Raw genomic sequence first — 12,890 nt, 5'->3', positions numbered from 1 at the left:
TTAAAAAAGATGAAGTTTAGTCAATGATAAATGGTTTTGCCGACTGCTTATTAATTCATGATGATTGCTTTTGAACAATTGATGGAGGCCCAAAAGTAGTAAACTCACCGGAAATGCTGTGATATTGCGGTTGATGTAATGACAGCTGACCAACCTTGTCTAATTCTACTTTTCATTAAATTAAGATATTTAAATGCATTCTTGTTCCATATAATTTGTCATAATGCAATCACAGACCTCTTAAGTCTTAACAACACTTCTCTTGCTTTCAACCACGTTTTAATTTTGTAAGATACATGGTATATCTTACTAACATACAAGAGATACACCATGGCCGGCTAGGTTAGGGATGGATGTATGGAGTTAGACTTGGGCTCCAACGAACTCAACCTAATATTTTTCATCAACGCATATATAAGTTGAGTTTAGCCCGCTTTAATTGTTGTGAGAATAGTTGGATCTAATTAAAGTTTAATATACAACCAACTTGACTTGATTTAGTGGTTAGTTTACTATTTTGCTTAAATAAGTAGTGGAGTTTGAATTTCTTTTTGTACATAAGCAACTCATTAGTCAGTAACAAACCTTTAAATAGAGTTTTAATCTATGACGGATTAGTCTTTTTGACCTTTTAGATTAGGAGATATTATGAAAAAAAAAAGTTTTACTATATAATTAATTTATTAGTTGAACTCATCTAGTTAAATAAATGTCACATATTCAAAACAAATGTCGAGAGTTCTTAACCTATTGATAAGGAAAAATAGGATAAATATCTATCCGATCTAACTTGTCTATGACATAATTTGGGAATTAGATTGAAGGAACTCCTCAATGTTTTACCCAATTTCCGGACATAACAAGAGAGACTCACTCAATTTTATTTGTCCACATCATGTTTTTTTTACGAAACCAAAAGGGGAATTTCACACCTCTAATCACTAAATGACAACTACCATAATTTATGAAGTATTTATAATATCTTATTAAGTTAACATAAAAAAAATTCTAAGCCCATAACATAAAACCCAATTTAGTAACTAAATTAGAGATATTGTGGCAAAATTTTTTTAAATATATAGATAGTTAATTTTTAATATGTACTAACATGATTGATATATATTATAATTTATAAAGTAAAATAAATTAGTTCAATATATAATATAGTTTTTTAGTATATATTACTAGTTTAATGAAAAACAAACTAGGTGAGGTCAAATTAATGTAAAATATAATTCAAAACCAACATTAGAAAAAAAAAACAACAAATTTAACCTCAACCCAAAAAAACAGGCTTAACCAAAATTTCAGGTCGAATCAATTTGTGTAGCCCCCCTTTGAAACTGATCTCTTTGCACTTCCACGTGTAACTTGTTCTTTGTGTTTGCCCTTTTGTCTAAATCAAGCTCTCTTTATTAGTAGACCACATATGTTGGTTTAGGTTTGAACTTTGAACGATACAATGATGCCTTGGAGCTTGGCAAGATGTCTATGTGAATGGGAAGGTTTTTGATGTTCTCTTTAATTTGGAGCTAAGAAAGTTAAGCCTTTCCCTAACTAAAATTAAAAAAAAAAGTAATGCAGATAATATTCTTCTATTTTTTTAACACCCTAGAGTTTGCAGGATTGTTAAAACAAAATTCTAAATGTCCAATAATTTTTTTATAACAAAGACTAACTAACTTTTTTTTAGCTAAAATTATCAATGTCTTTTATTAATATTTTTTATGAATCCCGTTACACATTCAAACGATTTATGCAATCAAATAACAAGTCATATTTAATTTATGCTACGTGGAGTTTCGTCTTTTTTTTCTTTCTCCTCCTCCTCCTCCTTTTTCTTCATCTTGTTTTTATTATCGTCGTCATCACCACCACCATGAAAGAAGAAGAGAATCTTGAAGAATTTATGGAGTAACTTTTATTGAATGACAAAAAATGTGTACAAAAAGAAAAGGAACCATGTTTCTAATCCTAACCAAGCTAATCCCTTTTACACACCCACACTTATTAACTATTCTTGAGGGGTATTAACTTGATGGGCTGCTATTGGTTTATTGGGCTGCAATTGACTTATTCTTTGGGTTGCTGCTCTCAATACCCCCTCCCTCAAGCTCAAGTTGCTCTTTGGAACAACTTTGAGCTTGTCTTTGAGCCTCTCATAACTGGTTGTTGACAAAAGTTTTGTTAAAATATCAGCAACTTGTTCAATTCTAGGAATATGTACAACTTGTAATGACTTATTGTTGATCTTTTCTCGAACAACTTGGATATCTAACTGAAAGTGCTTCGTTTTGTCATGTAAGACTGGATTTGCAGTGAGCAAAACAGTGCTTAAATTGTCACAAAATATTAACGGAGCAGTAGTCAATGCAATCTTCAACTCAGACAACAAATTCTTCACGTATGTAATCTCTACTTCACAGGCTGTCAGGCTTTGAAATTATGCTTCAGTTGATGACTTACTTATAGTTGTTTGTTTCCTGCAAGACCAAGTAACCAAATTAGCTCCGAAGAATACACAATAACCCAAAACAAACCTCTGATCCTCTAAATCTACTACCCAATCAGAATCAGAAAAACCATACAACCTATAGTCATTGCATTTATGTAAGAGCAAACCATCCATGTTCTTGTGTTCCTTGAAGATATCGTAAAATCCTCTTCATAGCCTTCCAGTGAGCAAGTAAAGGGCTGTGCATGAATTGAGAAACCTTTCTCACAGTAAAACTCAGATCAAGCCTAGTGATGGTAGCATATTGCAATGTACCTACCATAGATCTGAAGAACTTTGGATCCTCAAATTGTTCTGAACCTGTAGACAGTAATTGCAAAGAGGAGATCATAGGAGTAGGCATAGCACTTGCCGTACTCATTCCTAATTTAGACAGTAAGTCTTTAATGTATTTAGTTTGAGATAAATGAAGCTGTCCAGTTTCAGTTTTATGAACCTCAATACTAAGAAAGTAGGATAACTCTCCCAAGTCTTTTAGAGTTAAAATCTTGTTTAACTTTTGTATCATAACATCAATTTCATTCGAATCATTACCAGTGATGATAATGTCATTAACATAACATAGAATATAAATGACATAATGAGAGCCATGTTTGATGAATAAAGATGTATCAGACTTAGTACTAACAAAGTCAAAACTGTTTAGAGTATTGCTAAGTTTTAGAAACCATTCTCTCGGAGCCTTCTTGAGGCCATAAAGAGCTTTATTTAATTTATACACTAAACTGTCAAAATCATGAGAGAAACCAATAGGTTGATGCATATGTATATAATTTCATGTAAATTACCATTAAGAAAAGCATTATTAAAATCCAATTGTCTTATAAACCAGTCTATAGATAAAGCTATACTTAACACAATTCGAATGGTGTCAGGTCTGATAACAGGACTAAACATTTGTTCAAAGTCAAAGCCTTCAGATTGGTGGAAGCCTTGAGCCACCAATCTGGCTTTGTACTTTTGTATGGTGCATCAGGAAGTCTTTTTATAGTAAAAATTCATTTACATCCAATAATTTTGATATTTTGATATTTTAATTGGCACAAGTATCTAAGTATGATTTTTGATTAAGACATCATACTCCTCTTGCATAGCATTTTTCCAATGAGAAATAGCTAATGCAGCACTAGGTGTTTTAGGAGGTGTTTCATGTAAAATGTTTAAATCAACATTACTAATTAAGACTTTAGGTTTAGAATTTTCAGTTTTAGACTTAGTGAGCATGGGATGTTAATTTAGAGGTTTAGAAGATATAAGAGCGTCTATAGATGTAGAAATGGGTGCAGAATTATTATTATTATTATTATTATTATTATTATTATTATTATTATTATTGATAGGGTCAATAGGTGGAGGGCAAATTTGTATCCCAAAAATGGGAATAGGATGATGTGTTTCAATAGTAAAGTGTATGAAATTAGAATTACTAGGAGTACTTGGATTATAACTACTAATATGGCTAGGATTATGATTTGTATATTGAATATCCGAAATAGAAGAACTATGAGATGAAGAGCCTAAAGCAGAATCTATACTAGGAATAAAATGGTTAAAAGAACTAGATTTATCTAAATCTCTAGAGGAGTCATTCTTATCAGTTTTAACAAATAATTTTTTGTAAGGAAAGGAAGTTTCATCAAATTGAACATGTCTTGTGGTATAAAGTTTACCACAAGGTGAAAATCATTTGTAGTCTTTTGAGTTCGGAACATAATCAAAAAAGACACATTTACGAGATCTAAAATCCAATTTTGTTTTATTGTAAGGCCTTAAGAGAAGAAAATAACTACTACCAAAAATTCTAGAGAAGTATAATCAGGAACAGTGTTAAACAAGGTCTCGTAAGGAGATTTGTTGTCCAAAATTAGAGTTGGTATGCGATTAATTAAGTAAGTCACAATTAAAATAGCTTCATCCCAGAACATAAATGGCATAGAGGCTGTAGATAGCATGACAAAACTCATTTCAATGAGGTGCCTATGTTTTCTCTTAGCTTTGCCATTTTGTTCTGGAGTGTAAGGACAACTACATTTTTGAACAATACTTTTATTGGCCAGGAATTGACTGAACTGATGAGAAGTGCATTTTTCACCATTATCAGACTGAAAAGCTTTTATTTTGTGGTTTGTAAGATTCTCCATTTGCTGTTTAAACTATTTGAAAGCTAACAGAACTTGAAATTTAGAGACAAATAAAAAAAGAAAAATATACCGAGAATATACATCAATAAAAGTAACATAATAATGAAATCCTAAGTGTGATACAATGGGTGCTGGACCCCAAATATCAGAATAAACAAGTTAAGAGGTGCAGTGTAGATAGTAAGTGAGAAATTAAAAGGCAATTTATACATTTTAGCATGCATATAGTTTTCACACACATCAAAAAACAAAGTATCTTTATTCTTATTCATGTCAATATTACAACTTGATAGAATTGTGAGTACAGTTTTCTTGGCTGTGTGGCCAAGTCTTTTATACCACAAGTCCAAAGAAATTTTGGATGAAATAAAAGCACAAAGTTGTAAAGAATCTAGAGAAAAATTAGAAACAGTAACATTGAAAAATCTGTAAATGCCACCCTATCTATGTTCTTGAAGAAGCACTTTGTCAGTTTGTTGGCATTTAACAAAACACATATGAGCATAAAATTAAAAATAAATATCATTATATTCAGCAAATTTAGAGACACTGATAATATTTTTTGTGATTTTTGGAGAATAAATTAAGTGTTGTAATCTAAAATATTTATTAGAATCATAAATATATAATAAAGAAGTACCAATTTTAGATATAGGCAAACCTGGGCCATTCCCAATATGAATTTGGTCAGGACCTGAGTAATCTGAGGATATGATAAACGAAGATGAATCAGGAGTAATGTGGTGGGAAGCACCAATATCTGGGTACCAAGAGGAGTCAGCAATAGATCCTGGAGCAGCTATGTAGGCAGTAGGATGATGAAAAGATGGAGGGGGTAGTGGTGGTGTAGTTGTAGTAGTACTGGCTTGTGACAGATTAAAAGAGTTTGGTGAATTGGTAAAGGAGGTGGAAGAGAGAATATGAGAATTTTGTGATGGAAGAGGTATATGTTGGTTGAATCTGTTGAAATAATGCCAAGCAACGTGGCCAAATCTACTACTTACCTGGCATTGTGGCCTATTCTGATTGAAAAGGATCTGCCTCCTTATGAAAATCTACCACCTTTACCTCTTCTTCCTCCAAAACCACGACCTGAATTGGAATTGGAAGGAAATGAACTCTGAAAGATATTAGCTTGAATCATAGAGATTGTGGATTTTCGAAATTTATCAAGCATATCATTAAAGGTCAAAATTTGAGTTTCAACCTCACAAAGGCTGAAAATTTCTCGTTTGGAATTGACAGTGTGAAGTAAAACTTGATACTCTTCATTCAATCCCTCAAGCAGTGCATTAACATATTCTTCAACAGTTAAAGGAGAGCCTAAAGCTGTTAGAGAATCTGCAATCTCCTTAATCTTTGAAATATATTCAGAAGCTGTTGAACCTTGCTTCTTGATAATCTTTATTTGTGCTTTGAGCTGTTTGACACGATATTTAGTAGATTCCTCAAAATATTATTCAATTCTGTCCCGAATTTCATGACTGAAAGAGCAACCAACCATTTTGGTTTTGAATACAGGATCAATAGATGCCAGAAGTCAAGACTGGAGATTATAATCATCTTGAAGCCACTAGGTAGTGGGTATACACTAATGACTCGATTTCATTTTGTTGATCTTCAATCGTAGTGAATCTAGGAGGAACATGATCTTTATAGAGATGATTTTCCAAAAGCTGACCTTGAACTGCCGCCAATGCTTATTGTTGTCAAGTTTTGTGATTTCTTTCTCCTAATTTATCACTAATCGGAGTAAAGGGCCGGGAGTTGAACAACTGAGGTGGGAAAGAAAAAGGATTGAGATTAGCAAGAAGATTATTGTTGTTGTTGTTGGTAGAATTTTCAGAATTTGAATTATTGTTGTTGTTGTTGGTCACAGGAGGTGAATTGTTAGATGAATATGGAAATGCATCCATGGTTGAGAAAAACCTAAAACTCTTGATACCATGAAAGAAGAAGAAAATCTTGAAAAATTTATGGAGTAACTTTTATTGAATGAGAAAGAATGTGTGCAGAAAGAAAATAAATGATGTTTTTAATCCTAACCAAGTTGATCCCTTTTACGCACCCACACTTATTAACTATTCTTGAGGGATATTAACTTGATGGGCTGCAGTTGACTTATACTTTGGGCTGCTGTTCTCAATACACCATACCACCATATCCATCACTTTCTCCTCCTTCTCCTCCTCCTCATGTTTTTTTTATTTAAATTTCTTTGATCTCCTGCTTCCTTTTCTTCTTTCTCCTCCATCATCATTATCGTCATCACCAACGACACTAACATTTTGCTAACATCTTTATTGATTCTGATTCTTTGTGGTGACATCATTAAGTAATTTCGAAAACAAAAATATTATCAAAACGAAACTATTGTATAATATTAAATGAATAGAAAATTGTCCATTATATAAATTCGAATTCAGAAACATATGCGTCTCGAATGAACCGAAAATATTATCAAAACGAAACCATTATATAATACCAAATGAACCGAAAATTATCCATGATATAAATTTGAATTTAAAAACAAGTCAATTTTGAACAAAAATACATCCAAATCAATTTTGGATCCAACAATGTCATCAATATGACAAAAATTCGATGATAATGATAACGACGATATGTATTAAAAGAAGACAATGATGATAACGATGATGATTATGATGATGATGATGATGGCGATGATGATGATGATGGAGGGGGAGGAAGAGAAGGTTGAAAAGGAAGGAAGGGACGAAATTCGAGGAGGAGGAGGAGGATTGGAGGAAGAAGTATTGGCGACAACAGTAACTAAATTGAAAAATAATAAAACGGAAGAGAAAGGGAGGAGGAAAAAAAACGCGTAATTTAAATTATTTAGATAAACTTAAATGTTAAAATTGTTTAAATGTCGGTATAATAAATTAACATTCATATATCAAATTCGTTATTTCTCCTTGTGTTAGCTAATGAATTTGTCGTACTCTGTCTTTGGTATCTCTTCATTCCTAACTCTATAAGTCATTCGAATTGGTGTTATTCTTTAATTTGCCTTTTGTCTCAGAATTGGATCTTAGTGGATTCTCAACTTGATAATAATCTTCTTGTAATATTTCTATCTACCTTCATTCTCTGCCACAATACAAGAAAACTTTTCTGTGCACTAATTCATTTGAGAATTGTGACTATCTGTGAAAGAAGAAGAATAAAGAGAACAGAGAAAAATATAGCATCGTTTTTATACTAATTCTTGATACTACTAAATGCAATGCTACTAATTGAGTTTAAATAAGCTATTTAAGCTCATCCTTGTTACATTTTAAAGTATAATATTCATACTCCTAGATGTATTCTTCATTTTTTCTTTCTAGTTTCAATTTTCTCATATTTGAGATGCTTACTTTTTTAATCCCAAGTATTACTAACAAAAAAACATATAAAGTATTCTTTATCCAAATGCATTAAAATTTTTTGGCTTAATTATATCATGTATACATCAAAATTTTACTACATACTAAATCCGTCATTCAAATAAAATACATATTGAAGACTGATTTTTAATGTATAAATAATATTTTTTTTTCTAAAGAATGTATCAATAATATAGCAAATACCAAAATCAAAATGATTATTATGAAGTGGTAAGCATCATCATATTCTTAAACTCCTCAAAATCAAGTTGTCCATCCAAATTAGTATCATAGGATAAAATCATTGCTCTGCAATCCTTATTCCCACTCTGTTGTTCCAACAAGCCAAGCCTCTTCAACACACACTCAAGCTCTTGGCTACTTATGAATCCATCTCCATTCAAATCAAACACCTCAAACGCCTTCGCAAGATCGCTTTTGACTTCCTCAATCTCGCCCTTGTCGTCGCCATTGTCGTTGATCTTTAACATGGAGTCGTAGAAGAACAAGAACTCATCCAAGTTGAGGCTCTTCTTTCCAACTACATGCTCTTCTAGCTCCTGGAGGCTAGTGCTGGAGCCTCCTGTCTTGTCTAGAAGCCAATTCAACTCGTCAAGGCTCACTAATCCATCGCCATTCTTGTCCAGCTTCTCAAAAATTCTTTTCAAGTCATTGTGGGTTAGGGAACACATTTTTGTTGAGTAGAGTAAAAGGGTACCAATAGCTTCAGTTTCAAAGGTCACAATTGTTATATGGTTACGTTTATGTGTTGATGCAATACGTGAAGGGTCCTTTATATAATGTGTGTAGGGTAGGCAACACCTAGCCTTTCATTTTTTTTTAGTTTTTTTTTTAAATTTTTTTTTTTGTCAAGATTAGGAGTAAAATTTGAACCTATAATTTTTAGGTGGGTATGTATAAAAAGATTATCCCATTTAAATTATAATTCGTTAGCTTTTTATTTTTTGCATTATTACTATTACTACTATTGAGCAACATATTGACATCGAAATTCCATTATTATGACTAATCTAACAATTTAACATGATATAATTAATTTGATTAAATTATAACTTAATTATGTTACTTGTACATTAAAATAAGTTATTAAATCAGTTATACATATAAAATTAATATTAAAATATAAAATATAAAATATATATTAAAAATAATTAAATATACCTGTTATATATGAATATATACTAACTAATTTTTTCTATGTATTTAGTATTTTTTTATTGTAAAAAGGAGTTAAATGCAATCTTTATAACAATTTTTTTTAATTCAAATTAAAACAACTAATTTAAAACTTATCATACTTATTATTAACAACTTAATTCCACGCACGTCCTTAAATATTCTGAATTATTTATGAGAAAAGGAGAAAACTAATAATTAATTTTATAAATAATGTGGATGAGAATGATCCAAGTCAGTTTAGGAGGCAATTTGCATGAAGCTTCGCATAGTTTTGCTTTGAAAGCCACATTATTCCATCGAATGCCCCATATCTAAAGCCTAGAATTTTCTAGTAGTCATGATATTTTCCTGCCCCCACTCAATAATTGTATATATGCCTCTTCAATAATTTGTATTTTAGTTGGATACTTTCCGTATTGATACTATACCTGTGCTGTCCTTTTGTATGTATGTATATCTCATCGACCATAGTTAAATATATAGAGGAGGATTATACGCAAGTAGATTTTATAATTTGTAGTTATTAATTAATTATTATTAATATTTTTAATAATATAATATTATATTTAATAATATAAAATTTTTTGTTTATTAATTAAATTTTGACTAAATTTTAATAAAAATATTGATTTTTAAACTTTTTTCAATATATAAATGGAAAAATCTAAGAAACGGTAATTTCAATTAAAATGGTTAGGATATTTAGTTAACGGTCTGACATTATATTTTTAGTCAATAATTTTAAATATTACTAATTAACTGTTTATAAAAAATGATAAATTGTACTATGTTTTGGGTCGCTCTCAATTGAGATTTCAGTAGAATATATGGGAATAGAATAGAATGGCATTCTAATCCTTGCGGGGGTGCCCCTCATTAGGAATACTTATCAACATGAACACGTATCAGGCCGGGGCCGGGCCGGGGCCCAGGAGCTGATATTCTTGTTTGTTTTCAACCAGATATTCTCACCTTTCTCTTCTCTGATATTTAATTAATTAATTAAATATTCTATGAACAAATATATTAAATTATACGATTGGAACAGCTGTGGAGAGAAGCTAACCACATTAGCTGAAGCCATGGTTTGGTATGGTGTGTTGATGTCAATGAACGTACAATAATTGCAAGTTTGCTGCAACTAGCTACTGCAATGGTGCATGATAATTGAGATAGGGGTGTGTAAATAAAATAACGAAAATATTTCACAATAAAAAAATAAAAAAAGTTAATTTTTTTCTTATTTAATATTTGTTAAAATTAATAAATATTAAATAAAATTAAATTAATTTTTTTGTATCTCTAATATTATCAAATAACAAAAATATTAATGAGCACAAGTGGCTTGTAAAAGTGTGAATGGGCTAGGGTCGAGAGTGCCTCCATGCTCTCCATTCCTATCCTTATCTCCTAAGTGCTAACTCCCAGATCATCACCATTTTTTATTTGCGTTGCGGGGACAGTTTCGTTTTTGGCTTTTCTGCCAATTTTTGCGGAATCCTCCAAGTTACTAACTTAAAAATTGAAAAGAAAAAAAAAAGAAAATAATCTAAAAAAAGATATGCAAAGAGAAAAGTACAACATGAAATAAAAATACAAGAATGCACGTACAAAAGGAATTGTTCAAATATGTAGAAGGAGCTTGAGAAATTAGTTTTTTCTTCAAAAGTTAATGACATGAAATACCATAAAATTTCTCAAGAAAAAATGTTGGATTTTATTAATTACTTAGTATTCTGAGGTTGTTACTTTGAACTAACAAAGACAGTTGGGCTCAAAATGAGGGCAATCTAAAGCTTTCGAGCAAGGTGTGAATGGCGGTAATTAAATTAGGTTAGTTTAGTGATTAGATTAAATAAGGGTGAAATTTTACTTTATGTATGTAGTAATTTATTAATCAATAATAAATTCTTAAATAAAATTATAATTCATGCCGGCCTGATTATTCATGCAATAAGAGGTTTATATGCAGATTGGATCCTCTCTTTAGTAAAGAATAGATTTGTTACACATCTAAATAATATTGTCATCCAAGTTTAATCAAGTAAATTCAACACGAATAAAAATTACTCTCATTTAAAAGAAAGTGATTACATTTACACGCACACAATTATTTTCTTAACCAAGTCATTTACGTTCACAAAAATAAAGTTATTCTTCTTGATGGTTTCAGTGGCTAAGAGAAGGGGGTTGAATCTTAACCCCTTTTTGCTTGATTACACTTTCTGGTCTTAGAGGAGACTTTTCTGTTTTTGTCTTGTCCCTAGTCACGAGACTTTTTATTTTAGTCTCGTCACTTGGCACGAGATATTTTTTGTTTTAGCTCCTGTGCAGTAGAAACAGAAATAGAGTAGTAGAGAAAGAAGATTACACCTAGATATATCCTGGTTCAGCTGCTAAGTGCAATGCAGCCTACATCCAGTCTCCATCACAACTATGATGGAATTTCACTATAATCAATCTGATTACAAACTGTAAAGTGCTAACCCAACTTACAAGGGAATTCCCACATAATCATGAAACACAACATAGATGAACAAAGGAACTTTAAGACATCTATGATTTTTTCTTTTAATTTTTCACTTTCTGCCTTTTTTTGCTCTATGGCTTTTTCATACAAACCTCACTGTTTGCCTTTTTTCCATGAGACTCAAGACATAACAAAATTAAACAGAAAAAATTACAAAACATAATACATTGAAGGAGAAGAAAATCTATAAGCTTAGGTAGCTATGAGACTTCTGTGCCTTGCACTCTCAAACTTTCTCCCTTGAATCAAACCGTGACTATTCACCCCTTTTATAGAAAAGAGAAGCCTTCACAGTTGAAACAAAACCAAGCTTAACTTTTTTTCCTTCAAAACAGATCCGGTTCGGCCACATAGAGAGAAGAGGTAACTCATGCAAAACCCAACATACAAATACCTCTAGTTCTTCCTTGGTCATCACTCTTCATCAATCTGAGCGCTCCATCCTTGGCTTGCTCTCCAAGATGGATTTCTGGCCCTTGATGTTTCATGATGATGATGGCTTCATCTGCTCCAATCTCTGCCTCTTCCATCACTTCGCCACTCTAGCTACTTCCTGTGGTGGTTGAGCAGAATCAGAAACAAGCCATGCCTCCAAAGATCTCCTACTTGCTGGCCGAATCTCCTTCTTTCTTTTTGAGTATGAAGAGCTCGAGATTACCTCACAAAATCTTACCACTTTTGGTGAAAATCTCAGCCACAGCATACTTTTATTTTGTTATGTTTTCTTGCCATCAGCTTGATGGTCTTATAGCTTGCTCTTCCTTCGTTTCGGTAGCTCATTTTTGCTTCCATGACAACCATTGTTTTCTGGTTAATGACCAAAATAGAGAAAGAGAGTTGAGAGAGAAGAAAGAGAAATTGAACATTAACTAATGTATTTTTGACAAAGAAAGAATAAATGTCCACTTTCCTTTTACTGAGCAACTTGTAGTTCAATGATACCCATCAAATCAAAGTCACTCATATTCTCTCTCATAGTTCCCATGCAATAAATGACAATTGAATGAGTTTTGGAATCCATCACATGGTTGAATTCTTGGATCCGTTGGAAGCAATTTTGCTTTCTTTCTTCATTGGTTTCTGGTCATGCATGAGGAACTTTTATCAAATAT

General features: G+C 31.7%; 1 protein-coding gene across 1 annotated transcript; it reads right to left on the bottom strand.

The window, feature by feature from the left end:
- Positions 1 to 8,179: 8,179 nt before the first annotated feature.
- On the bottom strand, positions 8,180 to 8,799 carry LOC107473601 (probable calcium-binding protein CML44). Its single transcript, XM_016093177.3, has one exon. It carries the CDS (start codon positions 8,738 to 8,740, stop codon positions 8,270 to 8,272), a length of 471 nt encoding a protein of 156 aa, XP_015948663.1. The 5' UTR covers positions 8,741 to 8,799; the 3' UTR covers positions 8,180 to 8,269.
- Positions 8,800 to 12,890: the final 4,091 nt, after the last annotated feature.

The sequence above is a fragment of the Arachis duranensis genome, chromosome 1 (genome assembly GCF_000817695.3).
Source record: "Arachis duranensis cultivar V14167 chromosome 1, aradu.V14167.gnm2.J7QH, whole genome shotgun sequence".
NCBI lineage: Eukaryota > Viridiplantae > Streptophyta > Magnoliopsida > Fabales > Fabaceae > Arachis > Arachis duranensis.
This window is presented reverse-complemented; position numbering and strand designations above follow the sequence as displayed.

Coding starts and splice junctions, on each gene's coding strand:
- LOC107473601 (XM_016093177.3), bottom strand. CDS start 8,740: ATGTGTTCCCTAACCCACAATGACTTGAAAAGAATTTTTGAGAAGCTG.